The sequence below is a fragment of the Dermochelys coriacea genome, chromosome 1 (assembly GCF_009764565.3).
Source record: "Dermochelys coriacea isolate rDerCor1 chromosome 1, rDerCor1.pri.v4, whole genome shotgun sequence".
NCBI lineage: Eukaryota > Metazoa > Chordata > Testudines > Dermochelyidae > Dermochelys > Dermochelys coriacea.
Genome location: NC_050068.2, coordinates 194,007,089 through 194,027,288, shown reverse-complemented (window position 1 = coordinate 194,027,288; position 20,200 = coordinate 194,007,089). Strand labels below are relative to the sequence as shown.

Sequence of the window (20,200 nt, the reverse complement as noted above, 5' to 3'; positions counted from 1 at the left end):
TCCAGTTGAGGCTTTGCCAGGGCCAAGTAGAGCAAGACAATTGCCTCCCGTGTCTTACATACGATACTCCTGTTAATGCATCCCAGAATATTAGGTTTTTTTGCAACTGCATCACGTTGTTGACTTGTATTGAATTTGTGATCCAGATCTTTTTCAGCAGTACTACCACCAGTTGTGCGCGTACCTTTTAGTAATTTCATCTAGACCATATTTCCCTAGTTTGCTTATGAGACTGTATCAAAAGCCTGACTAAAATCAAGATATATCCTGTCTACTGCTTCTCTCCTATCCACTAGGCCAGTAACCCTATCAAAGAAGGAAAGTAGGTTGATTTGGCATGGATTGTTCGTAATAAATCCACGTTGGCTATTTCTTATGAGCCTATTAGCCTAGAGGAGACAAATTGATTGTTTTAATAATTTGTTCCAGTATCTTTCTGGGTATTGAAGTTAGGCTGACTGATCCTCAGATCCTCTTTGTTCCCCTTTTTAAAGATAGATGCTATGTTTGCCTTTCCCCGGTCTTCTAGGACTTGATCTGTCCTCTATGATTTCTCGAAGATGATTGCTTCAGTTAGGTCTTGAACTACTGTAGGATTAATTTAATCAGACCCTGTTGAAACATCTGAAATTAAGCTTCATCCCTTTCCTTTGGCTTTCTCTGCAATAGGGAATAGCCTCTGTGTGAGTTTTTAAAAAATCAAGAAACTTGGAAAATAACATTTGACATGCACACTATGAAACCTTACTACATGTTATGGTACTACATGTTATTTGTGTTTGGCCCCCTGAATGTGATCCCATGCAATGTGTTCATCTTGGCAGGCAGCTCCTTGGTGTTGCTGAGCTCTGTGTCTTCCCCATGAGTAGAACTTCATGTTACCTTGATGACAGAACGCCATGGAAATCTAGGGTCATATGATCAAAATCTATAAAATCATAAATGTGTAGAAAAAAATGAAGAGAGAAGCGTTAATTACCTTTTTTGATCATAAAAAACCTGGGGTCACCTTATGAAATTAGGAGGCAGCAGGTTTAATAGAAACAAGAGGAAGTACTACTTTTTCATTGAGTGATGGTCCCTATTGTATTCCACTGAGGGATTACGCATGTGCACCATGTGTCTGTAGCCGAAGAATTTGAAAGTAGTAGTATCCGTTGATGCACTCATGAATTTGAGATGATAAAGGGCCAGGCGGACTGATCATGTCTCCAGGTCCTTCTCACCGCCATATGTTCCCAGTAGGAACTATGTCCTCTTGTTTGTAACACATCTTTAAAAGAGTATAAAGTGTGTAGTTTTGTTTGTTTTTTGGTAGTATTTAGTTGCTTTTACATAGTTTTTAGAACTGGCGTGTTCATCGGAAATGCAAGGAATCCTATCAAGCAGTAGGAAAGAGTCCACTATGCGTTCCTACTGAGTCAAGTGGAACCACTTTGCCTCCTGGGCCCAACAGACAGGGCTTTCCCCAGAGGACTCTTCCTCCCCAGCCTTGCAGCTCTGACTCTCTGGCTAGGATGCATCCAGAATTTTTATAGAGGGCTTCCATAACCCAAACTGTTTGCAGAGAAGGGTAGTCCCTCCCCTATCTGAGTGATTGGCTAGGCAAACTGTCAATCAGCTTCCTTTACTCCTGGGTTTTATAAATACTTCATGCGTCACACACTATTATTATTTTTTCAGTAAGTATGATTCCGCCACAGTAGGAGAGAAAGATAGAAGATCTTTGGCAACAGTATATTTTAATTTCTCTCTCTCAAACTGTGTAATTCTCGCTCGCGCTCTCTCTCTCTCTCTCTCTTTCTGTGTAGATAGATAGATCTCTTAAAGGGCTTAGATAAATAGGCCTAAATTTTCAAAAGAGGGGTCAATATTTTGGGTGCCTAACATTCAACTCCTTTTCTCCTGACATTTGGGTACCCAAGTTTACAGATTGCACTGAGAATTTGGGCCTACATGATTTGTACAAGGTCACACATTGAATCGGAGGCTGAGCTCAGATCTGAACCCAGGTCTTCTAACATTCATCATCATGCCGGTCCTCGTGGCCTACTTTGTTTGATGCTGGGTCAACACAGGGTACAATCGGGTTATATATTCATTCTTTGGGACTTTGGTATATCTCCATCCAAGGCCTTAATTAGTCTGCTGGCCTTAGCTATTGGACAGTATTCCACATCACAGAACCAGCACCAATGATTAGAAACTATTGTTAACCTATGCTGACGAAAGGTCTGGACTCAATGAATGGTAGTTTGCTTTTTTTTTAAATGGTTTCTCTAGATAAGGTCTCTTAAAGGGCTTGATCATGCAAAATGCTGGGTACGCTGCCCCCAATCCAATCAGCAAAGCACTTAAGCATATGCTTTACTTTCAGATCGTGCTTATTATTTTAGGTCATGATCCTGCAGTGAGAAGTACCAGTTTTTTCTGTTTTAAAAAGTGGAAAGTTTAAAAAAAAAACACTAGGTGGCGCCTGAAAGTTGTGTAATGAGACATTGCACAACCTTCCTGAGCTTTACTAGATCCAGAAGGAGTTTATGCAACTCACTGTGGCTAAAAGAGGCAGAATCCTTCTGCAGATACTTTACACACACACAGAAAAGTAGAGTAGCAAACTCTTTGGTTTCAGTTAATTTTTCTGTGACTAAATTGAGGCTCTGAGCTAAAGATTTACAGTGCTCTAAAAGTCCATTTAAAATGGTGCCTGCAGTAAAGGGAAAAGTGTGAGAGTGAATTTGCTTACTCATCACATGTTTTGTAAAAATATTTTATCTCTAAATTTTTTTAGAGCTTTTGCACAAGTTCTGTTTTTCAATCTGAATTTTTTAAAATCTTAAACGTAACTCTAGAGAACAAATATATCCTAAATTGAGCAACTGTCCATTAAACTTTAAGACTGGCATGTATAATACTAGAAAATTTGGTATAATACTATCCTTCGACAGTCTACTAGAGGAGAAATGACAAGGGAGTTGAATTCATGGGTACAGTATTTCTCACACTGTAATTCCATAAGCAGAGTATTGTAGCTATCTCATTTAAACAGACAAAAAGACAGGGACAGCTTGATTTTGCAGGATGTATTGTGTTCTGTTTGATAATAGCTAGGAATGTATTTAAGTTCATCTCAGGATATTTCTCTCAATAAACATTAAGCATATCGGTCTCGTTTAAAATGAATCCAGGATGTTTTCATTGACTCTTGTTTTTTAAGATGCAAGAATGCTACAGTATTACAATTTATGGTCTAATAGCACTTAATAGATCAGAAAATCAGGTTAAATACACTGTATAGACATTCATTTCTCTTCCTTCTGCTGTCAAAGGAGCAGTTATTATGATGGCTTATTAATACTGCTGTTTTAATCTGCTGTACATTTTCAAGGCAAAAGTGGAAACTATACAAACACTACGATTGTGCAAGAATATTTCACGTCCTATTAAAAATGTAGTAAAGGCCTAATTCTTTCATTTGCTCCTATAGCTGTATATGGTTCCCTTGACTCCTATAGTAATTATGGGTGAACTTTATTGCGGAAGCTTCATTGTGTGTACTCAGGCCTGTCAAAAGAAATTTGTGGACGCAGTACATTGTGTTTGCTGGACCCCCACCCTGTCTCTCTTCATCCCCATTTCACCTCACTTACTGACCTTTTGGGGCCCTGAGCTTGAGGTCACAGTACAATTATCCTCTCTTCCCCCCATCTTGTCAATATATTTGAAAATGTAGAAAAACATCCAAAATATTTAATAAATTTCAATTGGTATTGTATTGTTTAACAGTGCAATTAAAACTGTGATTAGTTGTGATTAGGTTTTTTTTGAGTTAATCACAAAAAGAAAAGGAGTACTTGTGGCACCTTAGAGACTAACAAATTTATTAGAGCATAAGCTTTCGTGAGCTACAGCTCACTTCACGAAAGCTTATGCTCTAATAAATTTGTTAGTCTCTAAGGTGCCACAAGTACTCCTTTTCTTTTTGCGAATACAGACTAACACGGCTGCTACTCTGAAACCTGAGTTAATCACGTGAGTTAATTGCAATTAATCAACAGCCCTAATTTTAAATAAGGAAGATGAGGCAAGATATTCAGCTGGTGTTAACAGCATAATTCTGTAGACTTCTATAATAATTTATACAGCTAAGGATCTGGCCCTAAATTTTATAAAGTTGCCAACTCTCGCATTTTATTGAGTCTCATGATATTGGATGTTTTACTTGAAGCTCCAGTTCCTAGAGGTACATGTATATGTGAGAATCTCAACTTCAAAAAAAAAAATTTCTAGTTTATATGGTTGCAAAGAAAAGCTTGAAAATATGAGCTGAATATACTGTAGCAGCTCAGAAACCAGAAGGCAAATAAAAAGAAACCAACACATTTCTTTTAATCTTTGTTCCATATGCATGCAGGAGTCTGCCCACGTGCAGCAAGATGCAGGATCAGTGCTACTGATGAATTTATTATAAATTTGGAAGTAAAGAATGCAGAGGAATGCTGTTAGGTTTTTTTCCCAAGCTTCCTTCCTTATTCTCTCATTCAGTCAGTTTCTAGCAGTTGGGAAGAACTAGATACAGGATTAGTTAGATTTTTCTACTTTTAAGATCATAATTTAAGTGGAAGACAATTTGACAAAAATGTCTGTTGCCTCTTTTGCTGTTCTCTTTACCAAGCAGATATTTGGGAAGTAAAAATCTCCCCTAATGACATTATTCTAAAACTCTGTCTAGGAATTGTTTGGCTTTCTGACTTCTCCAGCCCTGCTGCCCTGTAACAGATGTTTACAGTAGCTTTTGGGATTAGATTGTGATTTGACTAATCTGCCCTGAGTAAGGATCTGCATGTAGCTGTGCTGTTTCCAGAACAGAGTCACAAATCACTATCTAGTGATGCATCTGATGAAGTGGGTTTTAGCCCACGAAAGCTTATACCCAAATAAATCTGTTAGTCTCGAAGGTGCCACAAGTACTCGTTCTTTTTTCTAGTCTCTGTATTTGTTCCAGCAGCGGCATAATCTGCTGCGGCTATGTACCAATAATAGATCATTCCCTTCTCTGTGCTACCTCAGCTGCACTGACCAGTATATTTGGGGAGCAGAAGAAGGGTTCCACCCATTCCCCATCCCTTCCGGGACATGGAGCATTGTCTGTGCAGGTGAGTAAGGAGGAACTTTACACTCCTTTATGCCTGTGTAGGCATGTAAGGCTGCTGTAATCTTGCCCTTAGACTTTATTCCTTGTTCTCTTGCTGTCCTTTGGTGTCAAAAGTATTTACAATGTCATGTAAACACAGCCATCTATTTCTTTTTTCTCCTGCCTATAGATTATATCCATATTTACTGATGTGAAAATAATCATCCACAGTATGCCCATTAAATGAAGATCTGCTGATATTTAGTGATGGCTTCTATTTCTCCTTGCTTGTTTTTTCATTACAATCATGCACGGATATTTCAGTATACTTATTAATTTCTCTCTGGTTTTATTTTTTTTTGTTTTGTAACTGCTTTGTCTTCTACCATCCATTGCCTGACCACAGTAACTGCCAGAATGAGTTATACAAAACCACTTTGTGCATCCCTCTCCTTTCTTTCCTCGTCTAAAGCCCACCTACTATGAGTATTGTGTGTGTTGAATGTAGGAGGAGTTTGATACTTCCTCTTCTTAACAGGAGTCTGTCCATTACAAACAAGCTAGTTGATTCCTTTCTGAATTGGTGGCTGGACTGTTTCACCATTTGAATTAATATGAATGTTTTTGCAAGTCTGAGCCAAAAAGATGGCAGAGCCTATTGTGTCAGTTGCTGCAAGTGTATTTAAAAGCTACTACATGCTACATGATATTTACTCCTGAGGGCTTTCTGTGCCAAAAAATTAAAAATTCTGTGCACAGTATTTTAAAATTCTGAAAGTTTTATTTGTCCATAAATAAATGCAGAGGTTCCAGCATGACAGTGGGGAGCACAAGCCACTGGCTGGCTGACGGTGGGAGATCACCCTGCAGCCTCCCCATCCTGGGGACACGGACTCAGTGGTGAGGCTGCACCCAACTCTGATACAGCACAAGACCTGGGCCTGCCCCAGAAACACCCTGGGGGTTTGCCCCTCTGTGCCAGGCACACCAGGTGTGGGGCACGCAGGTTCAATCATAGAATCATATAACTGGAAGGGATCTCAAGAGGTCATCTAGTCCAGTCCCCTGCACTCAAGGCAGGACTAAGTATTATCTAGACCATCCCAGACCGGTGTTTGTCTAACCTGCTCTTAAAAATCCCCAGTGATGGAGATTCCACAATCTCCCCAGGCAATTTTTTCCAGTGCTTAACCACTCTGACAATTAGAAAATTTTCCCTAATGTCCAACCTAAACCGCCCTTGCTGCAATTTAAGCCCATTGCTTCTTGTCCTATCTCCAGAGGTTAAGAAGAACAATTTTTCTCCCTCCTTGTAACGACCTTTTATGTACTTGAAAACTGTTATGTCCCCTCTCAGTCTTCTCTTCTTCAGACTAAACAAACCAAACTTTTTCAATCTTCCCTCATAGGGCATATTTTCTAAACATTTAATCATTTTTTTGCTCTTCTCTGGACTTCTTCCAATTTGTCCACATTTTTTGGAGTCATGAGTGGATTCATTCAACCTTAGTCACTTGTGTCCGCCAGTGTTGAAAAATAGTTTGAGTACATGAGAACGACAAGAAATCTGCAAGTTGGTTTGGCTTCACAGCTTGCAGTCAGCTAGCGTTATAGCTGGAGAAAAGTCCTAAACTGAGAAACTTCGATATTATTTAAGATCTTCTAAGTACTCCAGAATGGTTGCACCCATTTATATTAAAACAAAATTTACTAGGTTGATGTCATTGGTTAATAGCTTCAGATTTTAAACTCAGAAATACATTTTAGGCAATTTGAGGAATTCATTTTCTTGTAATGTCAACTTGTCATATTTACAAAACAGAAATTTCTAGGAACAGTATCCCTGAACTATTAGTTAAGTGTATATTTTATTCTGTGTAAAGGCAAGCACCTGCTAACACTCTAGTGCTGGCACACTCAATCATTTTGCAAAACTACTATTAATACCAGTATACCTGCTACCACATATGTTACCATATGTTACTGTATTAAATTTCCAGTAGGAGAGCACTTTACTTGGTCAAAACCAGTTAGTTGTTCTTGCTCTGTTGCTGTTGTGTATGAAGGCGTAGTTGTTTGAGATTAAAAGCAGTTGTGTCTAAATCCCCTACTAAGCTTTGAAAAATCTTGGATGTCTGGTGCAGATGGGATGTGGAGAGGAGGTTGATTAAAGTTGATTGGTTCTGTAGCATTAGAGATCATATAGCACTTTGCAAACATTGAGTTAAGCCTCACAATTCCCCTGAGATCAATATTCTACCTATTTTACAGATGCCTCAGTTTAGCTTTAGAAGATGAAGTGCTGACCCTATTGAAATCAGTGGTGGCTTTTCTATTGAATTGAGTGGAGACGGGATTTCACTCAGAGTTTAATCAAATATTGCAACACTTTTCTACAAAATACAGTTTACTCACATGGATTAAATAAATGCATTAGGCCAAATTAATTTCTGGTTGACCACAGTTTTCATTCTGGAGCTTTAGGTGGAGGCCCAAGCTATGGAGGGCCTTGAGGATAAGGACCGAGACTCTCTGTAGTCTATGGGAAGCCAGTGCAAAGAGTGGAGCACAGGTCTGATGTGCAGTTAGGGTGACCAGATAGCAAGTGAAAAATTGGGACGGGGTGGGGGGGGGTAATACGTGCCTATGTAAGAAAAAGCTCCAAAAATTGGGACTGACCCTTAAAATCGGGACATCTGGTCACCCTATGTGCAGTAGACATGGAAAGTGGTCTGTCTTGTCTCCTTTAATTTTTGAGAATATTTGGAGTTAGAGGTGTATGTGGGTGCAATACATGTGGTTTTATTTTACTTAGAGGGTAATTGAGTCACATGCATTGCTGTACCATTTGGAAATACAAGTATCTTGTTCCTCTCATATAAACAGTTTTTTTCTTTAAAAGTTCATATTTTTTTGGTGGGCAGGAGAGAGAACCTTTGTAGACCTTCCATGATCATTTAAAACACAGAAATTCAAACAGCATACTATTTCTTGGGTAGTCTTAGATAAATAAAGTTAAAAACTGAGAACAAAAAAGGGACCAATCAATGAAAATTCAAAAAGAGAAATAAGGAATAGTTTGTCATTTACTTAAACAGGAAAGAGAGTTTCATTAAAAATTAAGCAAGAATTGTTGCTGTGTTAGTTACATGTGGTGACAGTCTATCCCAAATTTCTGCCGGCAGACAGTATTCTGTTTAGTCACAGCATGTCCTTCATTAAATCATCATTTCTGTGAAAGTTAGAAAAGCTCATTAGTGGCTCTCTGCTGTGAAACAAGAAGAAATGCATTCACTATCTGGTCAGTAATTAGTACCAATTAATTTGCTTTCTTCGTTTATATTAAGCTAAAATAAATTCTGCAGGTCAAGGCATCCCAGAGCTAAATAAACTATCTAATTAAAAACATTCTTTTTTTTCATTTATATATATTTTATCATCTTGCATTTAAATTTGTAATTGAAATTTAAGGAATTGAGCTTCTCTGCTTGGCGTGGAGAAGGGAAAATCAATGACTTAGTTCCCAGAGTTGGCCGAGTTAAGCTTCTTTATGGTACCCCTGCTTTCTGGTTGAGACAACTCACCTCATCAGATCATTAACTGTATCAGTGTCTTGGTAATTCAATCCTTCTGTATTTGTTTATGTTCTTATGGTATTTCTTAAAGAGTAGCTTAGAAATTAACTAGTGTGGTATGTGGTGGAAGATGCTTAATAAATTGCCTTAACGATACCTCGTTCCTGATCATGTACTAGTATTCCATGTGGAGATAATAAGAGCCCAGTCTAACTCCCAATAAAGTCGGTTTGAAAAACTCCTGTTGAAATCAAGGGGAGTTGGATGAGGCGCTTATAGTCTGAGATGCCACTGTTCTACTTGAGAGTCATAACAGTTTAGGTTTAGATCTGTTTATTACTTGCATCAGTTCTTTGAAACAGCAATTCAAGGTACATCACCAAGTATGTAAGAGGTGGTTTTCTGCAGTAGATATGTCAAAGAATACTGACTTGTCCATTAAAATGTTAGCTCTGCCACAGTTATCCTGGCAAGTCAGATTCGTTCATACTTTTGTAGTGGTTACAAGAGAAATTCTGGTAAAATCCTGCCATTCTGACACACATACAGCACCCATAGAAAACGTAGACCCATTGAAATCTTAGACCACCTAGTAGTTGCCATTCAAATCTCTGGAGTTTTGCTTTTGCAAGTGGACAATGTTGCTATGGTGTTTCTTACACTTAGTATTCTTCTTTGAGTGCTTGCTCATGTCCATTTAACTTAGGTGTATGTACTCACCACATGCACCGATGCTGGTGTGAGCAAGGTCCCATACCGGGCAACTCTTCCCCACATCGGGATCTCGTGCCCAAGCTCCGGTGGAGTGATGTAGCCCAACCCACTCCCCGCCAGCTACCCTGGATAGCCCGCTGGGCAGCCGAACTGGGCATCTCCCCTCCGCATTCTTCAGTGCAGTCAATCTTAGACTACCTGCTTCATTTGAGGTACCAGGGCCTGGCGCACTCCTCTATCAGGGTGCATCTGGTGTCCATTTCTGCCTTTTCGTGCGCCATTCCAGGGGCAGACGGTGTTCTCCCATGACATGAAGGTCAGGTTCCTCAGAGGCCTCGAGAGGCTTTTTCCTCAAGTTTGGTCCCCGGCCCCTCAGTGAGATCTCAACTTGGTTTTGTCCAGGCTCACGGGCCCACCCTTTGAGTCTTTGGCCTCATGCTACCTGTCTCGCCAATCGTGGAAGGTCGCTTTCCTGGTGGCAGTGACATCGGTGAGGCGAGTCTCCGAGCTGTGAGCCCTGACCTCAGAATCGCCGTACACAGTCTTCTATAAGGACAAGGTCCAGTTTCAGCCCCACCCGGCCTTCCTTTCCTACTTTCTACATGAACCAGGACATCTTGCTTCCGGTCTTCTGCCCTAAACCCCAAGAGACTAGCGAAGAGAGGTGCCTTCACATTTTAGATGTAAGGAGGGCCCTGGCTTTCTACCTAGATCTGACAAAGCCTTTCAGTAGGTCGACTAAGCGTTTCATCTCTGATAGGATGAAGGGGTTCCCGGTGTCCACACACAGGATTTCAAACTGGATCATCTCTTGCATTCAGACCTGCTATGAGTTGATGGGAGTCCTTCCGCCGCCAATCATCAGAGGCCAGAGCGCAGGCAAGGCACGCTTCCCAATAAAGGATATCTGTTGAGTCGTGACGTGGTCCTCAGGGCACACATTCACGCCCACTATGCCATCACTCAGCAGGCCAGGGACAATGCTGGGTTCGGCAGAGCTGTGTTGCAGTCTACATGTCTGTGAACTCCTACCCACCTCCGAGGGGTATTGCTTGGGAGTCACCTAAGTTGAATGGACGTGAGCAAGCACTAGAAGAAGAAAAGACAGTTACCTTTTCCGTAGCTGGTGTTCTTTGAGATGTGTTGCTCATGTCCATTCCACAACCCACCCTCCTTCCCCACTGTTGGAGTTTCCGGCAAGAAGGAACTGAGGTGGGGGGAACCAGCAGAGCCCCTTATACCGCGGCATGTGCACACCACTCCAGAGGGTGCTGGAGCCGGTCCCCTACAGATACTGCTAAGGGAAGAACTGCTGGCACAGGTGCGTGTGGCAAGCGCACACACCTAAGTTGAATGGACATGAGCAACACATTTCAAAGAACACCAGTTATGGAAAAGGTAACTGTCTTTTTGTAGGCTTGGAAGGGTTCGATTTTTATCAGTAAATGTCAGGAAACATTGATTGATGAGAAAAATTTACAGATAGGCAAAGTAAGAGAAATGCTGCTTGAGAACTTCTTGGGGTTTGATATAGGGATATTTTCTTTGTATATGTTGATGTTGTCAATTTGTGTTTTAAAACAATTATAAAGCTTCATTTTGATTCATAGTGTCTGGCATTACATACTTGTGTGACATCCCCCTGCAACTGTAAAAATTTAAATTGATAAAAATAAATGCTTAAAAATAAACATAGACATTATATATTGAAATTACAAAAATAAACCTTGAATTTTTCCAAGCCTGTTGGTATAGAGACTAGTATAAATACTTTCCTAATGTTCAATTACTTGTAAATACATATTTGTAAAGAATTTGATTATCACCACTGTAAATGTGTAATTTTGCAAGTGCTCCATTAGTGTTAATGCAACATGTAAGGTTCAGAAATCATGCAGGCAACTGTCAATGTTCCCAAAGTTAAGACCATGGAATTGGACTGCCATATTTACGTATTGTTTTGTAAAGAATCTAGAAACGTAGGGAGAGAGAGGGTTGAAGTAGATGTCAGAGAAAAGGCACAATAAAACAGTTTGGTGGTTTTGAATTTTTAAAGATGAAAATTTGCATCTAATTCTATAACTACATTTGAAAATAATTATGTAGTAAAGGTGTAAAAAAAACCCAAAAACAATCCTCCCCACCCCCAAAAAAAACTCTTACATTTTTACAGTTGATTATATTTTTCTGCTGAAAGCCTGCATTGGATGTACATATTTATAAAGTGACAGAATATTGTGTTTCCAGCAACAGAAAATAAAAAGATAGCCCGCAGGAAAAGGCTGAAAAATATTTTGATAACAATTCTATTGGTAAAATTTCTCTTTCACATCTCATCTGCATCTCTGCATTAAAGGTACTTGTAAACAATCACCCTGGAGGTATCTCTGTTGTCAGTGGATCTGGAACATAAGCTTCGACAAGTATTGTCTGGCGATGTTTTACAAGTATCGTGTGGTGGTGTTTTACAGCACGTGTGACTCATTTTAACCAAGGCTACCTTACTTTGTCCAATATTTTGGAACATAACTCTTCTTTCTCCTATTTTTGTATCAATTTTTTATTGTGCATGTGCCTGACAATTGCTTGTAATTTAACAAGATTGTGAATTTATTTCTGTTTTTTTCTCTTTTCGTAGTAACACTGCTTTAAAAATTACCTTGTTTATCTATATTATCATGTCTCTTTTTAGACTGTCCGTCTCTGACAGATTGGAAGATAGCATTTAGCTCTACTGACATTATAGGAGAGTTGATATCTCTCCTGATATGATGTACTTCATAAATTGCATTTATAAGAGTTGCAGTTCTGTGTAATGTATATTAATATAACTATTTTTTGTTACCCTTACTGGATTGCAAGACTAAGGCCTCAGTCCTGTGAAGACTCTTGCATGTGCTTAGCATTCCCATACCATGCGTAGTCCTGATGCTTTCAATGGCACTACTCAGAGGGTAAAATTAAGCATGTGTACAAGTCCTTGCCGGGTGAAAGCCTGAATCCCCAACCATCTCTCCAAAAAGTTAGCCTTAGAGAGGCTTGCCACCCCTGACTTTTTTTTTTTCTTGTATAGAGAGTGTGCCTTCTCTTCCAAGCTGATTACAAATGCAAACGTGACCATGCTAATTTTTCAGATATTTCATTACCTTTTGTGATTTTTCCCATGAGACACTGTGGCGAGGTGGAGTCAAGAGAGCTTTTTAATTTTACTATTGATGGCAGTGTGGAATGGTTATTGGAGACCTATTAATAGTTTTGCATCAGGAGCTGAGATCATTGCCCTTAGTGTGTATCACCACTATATGTTTATAGAGCCGTGTGAAGAACATAAAAATGTCATTTGTAGTCAGCGTAAACTTTCCATTAGACCTGGCTATGTTTATTTGTACATGAGCAATTCCCCGTGTAGGAAACAATCAGCTACCATGCTATTGATTATATATTAAGAAAAAAGGATAAACATAGGAGCCTAAAGATTCAACTAAATGAATTCCATTCATGTTCAGTTAATCAATAAGTAAGTAAAGGTAGTATAGTACAAGATACCATTAACTTATTTATGTGTTCACTTGAACTTTAATTGGATTTTATCCAGTGTGGTGATACTGTAAGTAGCCAAGAACTTGAAAGGAAAAATGAGAGAAATACTAAGTTTGTGTGGATTAGAGGTATTTTTTGCTGTCATGTTAAGCAACCCTTGGTAATCTATTAACTGTGATTATATGTCATTAAGAGTGTACTGTATCTGTGGAGCACATGGGCAGAATGGAGAGAGAACCTATTCAAAAGGAAAATGTTCAACATGTGGTGTCTCAGCTTCAGTCTGCAAAAGAAAAGTCCTATAGAATTGGGTAGAGGCTGATATCCTTTCTATACAACGCTTAGATCCACCTATGGAATTCTCTGGCCTTCCTGTTGTGAGAGACTTCTGCCAGGAGAAGAAAGTACAAGGGATCATTCTCTGTAGATCCCGATAAATTAAAACTACTGTGAAATGTGTAGCACAAAGATTATGTAAAATAAAATGAGCTCCCCCCCCCCTAAAAAAAATCGGAAAAGTTGAAACATTACAAAATAGTGATCCAAATAGCTTGGAAATGCCTGCTGTGATTTTCCTCAAAATTTGTGGGAGGTAGGGTGACCAACAGTAAATGTGAAAAATCGGGACGGGGTGGGGGTTAATAGGAGCCTATATAAGAAAAAAATCCAAAAATCGGACTGTCCCTATAAAATCGAGACATCTGGTCACCATAGTGGGAGGGGAATGTGTCTTGATGGCACAGGATATAGCTTTGCATACTTCATGAGGGCATTTTGTTTTGTTTCCTTGCCCTGCTGCCGAGTTAGAGGGAAGACTGAAAGCTGACCTTGTTGTGGCCCTGATCTTTTTCCCACTGAAATCATGGCAAAATCCCTTTGACTTAAGGGGTACAGGCTCAGGCCCTATCAGAGACTACTCCAGCCTTTATGAGGAGAGACAATGTGTCTCTCTCTAAAGAGATCTACCTCTCTAGTATCCAGAGCTTTGATTGATTTTGGTGCCGCAGACCTGAGTTTCTTTTTCTCTTGTTATGGTGAGCTGGTAGCTGCCTTATTGAGAGTCTCATAATAGATGAACTATTGCATCATAATGACTGCAAGGGTAAAATATATCACAATTTAGAAAAACCCTAATTAATGTAACTAAATTCCAGGAAGCTGAAAATGCATTTTTACCTATTAAGTAATGTGCTCGATTCAGTTAATTGTTTTTAAGGGATAATTAGGTACTCAATGTTTGGCCTATGTATAGGGAAAATATAAACAATTGTTTGTGGGCAAGGGACAATAATAAATAAAGATCATGATGTGAATTCCTTACGGATTTTAGAAATGGCTAGTGCTCAGCTCCTGTTTTCACTTGCCTTTTCCAACCCTACTTGCTGGATAAATTTTCAGATATAATTGAGAATACTTATAAAACATGCTGTGGGATTACTTATCTTTTGTGAAGATTTATCTTAATCCTCTTTAAAACTCGGGGGAGCAGAAAGCTGCCTGTTAAACTTGATTTTTGAAATAGTAATGAGACTTCTATAGTGCCGGTAATATAATTTTAAAAGAACTATTGGTTACAGATAATTATCAGTGAAATAACTGACATGAAAAGCAGCACTTAAATTAGCATTACATGGAAGATCAAGATGATATACACAACAATAAAATAAGTATCTTATGGGAAAGCTGCTAAATCCCAAAGCATCCTGAACTGAGGGGGTCCCTGATGTGTTAAAGGGGAGAAAAGAATAAATAACAATTTGAATGCACATGTGTGAAATTACTAAGATGATACAAATGTTCCCAGTTTAATCTTACTGAACCAACTTCTTTTGAAGTTGAATTTTTTCCTTTTTCATTGAGGACTATTGAAATTACTCAGGTTAGAACTTCCTGTGATAACTTCTGATGTTTGGTGTGCGTGTTCCTCAGTGAAGTTTTGATCATATGGGGCAAGTGGCTTCTCCCGCTCCCCCTCTACCCTTATGTAATTCTGAAGTGAACAAAAGGATATTGTCCAAACTTTAACAAAAATCACATCTTGGATGAGATGAAGCATGGAAAATTCTAACTTGAAAATATTGCATTGGATTCTTTTACTGTGCCAACATGTATTCCGTTGTTGCTCCCTGATTCTCAAGCTGTTCTGACCCAGATATAAGTTAGGGTACCAGTAAGCTGCTGTAACTTACAAAATCTGTTTATGGATGCTTTCAGACCATGTGTCAGTAGAGAATTGGTGTATTGGAGATGAGCTCTGACCTCTCCCTCCCCTGACACAACTCCTGTGCCAGAACGGGGGCACTTAGAGGTGCGTGGCAATCTTTGTGCAAGTAAGTTTCCCCCAACAAGGAGTTTCTCAACTGCTCAGAGGCAGCCAAATTATGTACCCTTATGCAAAGGGGAACATAGCTGGTGCTGAGAATCTGGCACAATATTAATAACTGAAAACTGTGTTTGCAATGGAACGTGTAATTTGGCCTGAACAACAGTAGCTGTTGCATCAAATTGTTCATTACTTGTTTTAGCTAATCCACCTTAATACTTGAATATCTATGGGTGTGATAAACACTGTATAGTTTTCCACACTGTGCCTATAACTTAACAAGTCATAGTTCTGCAGTTATGTTCCAAAAAGCAGCATTGGGACCATGATTTGGCCTTGTTAGCTTGCCACTGAGAGATGACCATTAGCCTTTCAAAATCTTCCACATATATTTACAGACCATACAGGTTATCCATTTTCCTATATGTTAATTCTGGTTACCATCAATATAATCTTTTACTGTAGACAGTGTACGTTAATGTCATGTTAACAAAAGGATAAGTAAATAAGTACATATAAGTAAATACAGCCTTTATAGTAGATTTAGTCATATTTTTTTTTGTTACCTAGGAAGGTACACTATAACTATATACAATTATTTGAGCAACTATATAGCTTAATATTTTCAGATTCTTAGTAATTGTACATTTTTAGTATGTTAGAAAATAGTAAATGATATATTGCTTATTTAGTAGATTATTAACTTTTAGCTCATGATTTTTGTCAAGCTGTGTTAGGATGGCAACTGGAATTTAATTAAACCAGCATACAAAATTTATTTTTAATAAACAAAATAAGCCTTAATACATTACATGAACTATTGTGCCCTATTTATAAAGCTTGACTTCAAAAATTAGATATTTTCCCCCTGATTCTTTTTTTATATAGAAAAGCAGCCTTTAACTTCAAGGTTTTAGTAGAGGATCATAGATACAGTGTATTTATTTTTATATAAATGTTTTAAGAGATTATAATTAATTTAGGCTTTAATGTATTACATTCAGACTTCATTTTAAACAGGTGTATTTTTCAAAAAGAAAAACTTATTATTTAAATTATGAAATAAAAATTCAATTTAATTTAAAACAAAATCTGATTTAAAAAAAAATCATTGATTTGTATCCAGTGTACACGGAGGGATATTATGCCTTATTTCAAGATACGCCTGGTTTTCAGATCTTGTAAGCAGCACCTTAAATTGGATGTTAACATGCAATAATTATGAATTTCAATAAAGACAGATCTGAGACACTTAATATGAAATACAAATATGCAAGAGTGATGGATAAATATGATCTGTACTATGTGGGTATGCATTTCATTCTTTCAGGGGGTTTTGTATTGTGTACATGTTCATGTAGACAAGCACTTTGAAAATGTTTTTAGTGTAATTGCTTCTTCTTGTTTGCTTCAAATTCATAATTCATCCCTTTAGGACTGGGTGTTGGATTTCTCTATTGCACTTGTTAATGGCACTGGGGAAATCTTGGCTCACGGTGTCATAGGATTAAAAATCATTATTGCTAAATATAAATGCGTGATTTGCAGATGTGTGCCTGGCAAGATGTTCTGGTGCTAAAAGGAGGGATTTCTTGGCTTGACAAAATATGAAATACTGAAGTAGACACAGGCTTGGGAGAAGCTTGAAGCCTCTTGCTCACTCCTTAGCCAGTGAAATGTGAATACTTTGAACAGTAGATTGGGCAAGAGTGTGTCTGAGAGAGCTAGATAGGGCTAGTGTCGCAATTATGACATAGTCATAATTTGGATGTCACGGGTGGATCTGGTAGCTTGAAGGGAGTGTTAAGACAAGAAAGAATTCATCCACAGCGAGCTCACATAATGCCGTATTAATAACTTATTAAATTAAATGTCCATATATAGTGTTGTCAGAAAAATTGAGAATCTTGTGTTTGATAAACCTTTGAATTGGGTATTAGTTTGTTCAGCTCTTTACAGGATGATCCTTCATGCTTAACATGCATAAGTGATCTGCCTGAATTTGGTAAGATGACTTTTGTGGCTGTTTTTGCATGGTAGGTCACAGTAATGAAAGGCAGTAATCGGAATAAGGATCATTCAACAGAAGGAGAGGGAACTGGGAAACGACCAAAGAGAAAGTGTCTTCAGTGGCATCCATTACTTGCAAAGAAAATCCTTGACTTTTCTGAAGAGGAGGAGGAAGAAGAGGAAGAAGAAGATATCGATAAGGTAGACTCTCCCTTCCAAAAGATAAGCCCTGAGTATTACTCCATTTGTGTTGAGAGGCAGTTCAGTAAAGATCTTTGAGTGGATCATTGAGAGTCAGGATAATGGCTAATAAAATGATAACTTTCTTGGGGTTGGAGGGAAAAACATCATTAGTTAGAAACGTGTGACATATTTGAGGATATTTTATGTGTTTTGGATTTTGGGTTAGCACTCATTTTATCTCTTATTAAACTGTGAGGAAACAAAGAACATCAGAGTGGATTTATCGCAGCCTGAGGAAACTTAAAATTTCAGTGTATATATTTATTTATTCAAATTAAGATGTTTACCAAAGGTATAGTCAAGGTAACTCAACAGGATTAAAATGAACAACCGAAAATGAAAAAAATGAAATAAAATTGAATTTATTACTGCACCTGTGAACTGCAGTGTCTGGCCTTACAGAAACTGATACTGTTTTAAAAGCCAAATTCAGCTCTTAGTTGCTTTTATAATCTGAAATAACTCCATATTCATTTACACAAGTGTAACTTGGAGAGTTTGACCCTAAATTGTTGGCGATGGGCCAAATTCTGTTTTGTATATTTTTTTCTTCCACTATGAATATAGCCAGTGAAAAGAAATGGCAATCTGCCTTTGCAGAGATATAGGGATACTCAGCAAATAATTTTACAGTTTTTAGTTTCATTCATGTCTTTTAAAAAATGATACACATCTCATTTTACACTTATTCTGTAACAAAGATGCTGGCAAAAACTTTTGAATTGAATGTGGTATATTTTATGGCCTGGACCTCACAAGACGCCTTAAATCTATTGTACTCCTTAAAAAAAGGAGTTTAGTACAGAGACAATGATATCCATGGTTTAATATCTCCTTCAGCTGATGGAGTCAGTGAGATGCCACATTAACTTTGTTAGATCTGTCAACACCTTTTGCTACCATTGCCGACAAAATTTGACTCTTCAGGGATATTATGGGCACAGATGGGATGGTCCTTCATCGGTTTACTACTTTGTCTTTGGCATTGTTCACAGAACCTGGCCTCAATTTTATTTCCCAAGGGGCCTAGCATCCCAAGGGACACAGCATTTGGAGTCCCACAAGTTTACAGTTTGTCCTGATGGATGAAGGATGGGTAGGGAAGACAGGAGAGATCATGATCCACAGTGTCCCCAAGATGCAGTTAATACTCAGATCCACATCGCCTTGATGTCTGATAGAGTTGTGTTGTGGGGGACGAGGTTGGGAGCTAACCGGCTTAGGCCAAACACGGATAAGACAGAGTGATGCAGATGGGTAGGGAGAAGTAACTAGAGAAATGTGCTGAGTCTGTGAGGGTGAGTTCTGATGGAGGTGTTACCTCACCTTTGCCGATACAGTTTATATTGGCAGCATCATATTTGCTCCACAACTTTTCTGTACTATAAAATGGGCTTCCATGTTATACAATAGTACTATTATATCTATCGTTGCTCCAGCGGCTTTGACTCGTCTTCTGTGAGGTGGGTCTTGCCACAGGAACTCTTACATCCATGAGCTCAAGGCTGAATTGCTGCAATGGTGTTCCAGCTGGGGTTACCCTCTGAAAAGCATTCGGCAACTTTTTAGTTATTGTACAGAGTGGTGCAGCAACACAACTTTTGAATGGAGAGAGTTGCTGGGACTACATAGCACCAGTCCTCTGTGCTAGCTAACTGTTCATTTCCAGTGGCCGTTCACATCGTTGGTTGCAAGCTACATGGTCCAGGCTAAGTTAACTAAGATGTCCTTTCTCCATTGTTGCATTGTGACAGTTATGTAATGGGTTGCTCTTGCTTTCAGTGCCTGAGGTTGAACTCTCTAGGCAGGTGGCAGAGAATGGCCCTCACCTGTTCCCTCTCTTAATCTTAGCTCAAGTCTGGCAAGAGAGGTTTCAGAGTAGCAGCCGTGTTAGTCTGTATTCGCAAAAAGAAAAGGAGGACTTGTGGCACCTTAGAGACTAACAAATTTATTTGGGCATAAGCTTTCGTGAGCTGTAGCTACAGCTCACGAAAGCTTATGCCCAAATAAATTTGTTAGTCTCTAAGGTGCCACAAGTACTCTTTTTCTTCTGGCAAGAGAGTTTCAGAGTGAAACTGGCTTGAACAAGCTTTTTACTGACCTCTGCTTAGGTACAAGACATTGGCAGATTTACTGTATTTTGGGAAGGGCCTGTGTGTATCATTGTTTTAGTTATATATATGCATGCACAAATTTTAATATAATGGGTGATGCTTATCCATGTTTTTATTGACTGGCTTATTTTTTTAACATTTTTCTTTTGGTGCTAATAGGTCCAACTTCTTGGGACTGAAGGTCTAGAGCACGATGCTGATGAAACCGAAGATGATGAATCCTCAGAGCAGCGAGCCCGTAGGCCAATGAACGCGTTTCTCTTATTTTGCAAACGTCATCGCTCCCTTGTGCGGCAGGAACACCCCCGTCTGGACAATCGTGGTGCTACCAAGATATTGGCAGATTGGTGGGCTGTTCTAGACCCTAAAGAAAAGCAGAAATACACTGACATGGCCAAGGAGGTATGTACTGTTCCAGTTGTATGTGGTTGTCAACAGAATTTGTGCTGTAAATGTCTTATCTTCTGTGCATTATAATGTCTTAGTATTTAACATGATACACTATGTACTGTGACACATTTATATCAGAAATTCTCTGAAGTGCCAT

General features: G+C 38.8%; 1 protein-coding gene across 14 annotated transcripts in view; it reads left to right on the top strand.

The window, feature by feature from the left end:
* The window catches only part of BBX (BBX high mobility group box domain containing), a 189,916-nt gene that overhangs the window by 80,748 nt on the left and 88,968 nt on the right, over window positions 1–20,200 (top strand). For 13 of the 14 annotated variants that reach the window (XM_043510850.1, XM_043510855.1, XM_038404292.2 and 10 more), the window contains 2 exons: window positions 17,327–17,497; window positions 19,813–20,055. In XM_043510850.1, coding sequence (XP_043366785.1) covers window positions 17,336–17,497; window positions 19,813–20,055 — 405 coding nt within the window. In that variant the 5' untranslated portion in view covers window positions 17,327–17,335. The remainder of the gene's footprint in view (window positions 1–17,326; window positions 17,498–19,812; window positions 20,056–20,200) is intronic. The other variant, XM_043510859.1, reaches the window with a different exon arrangement.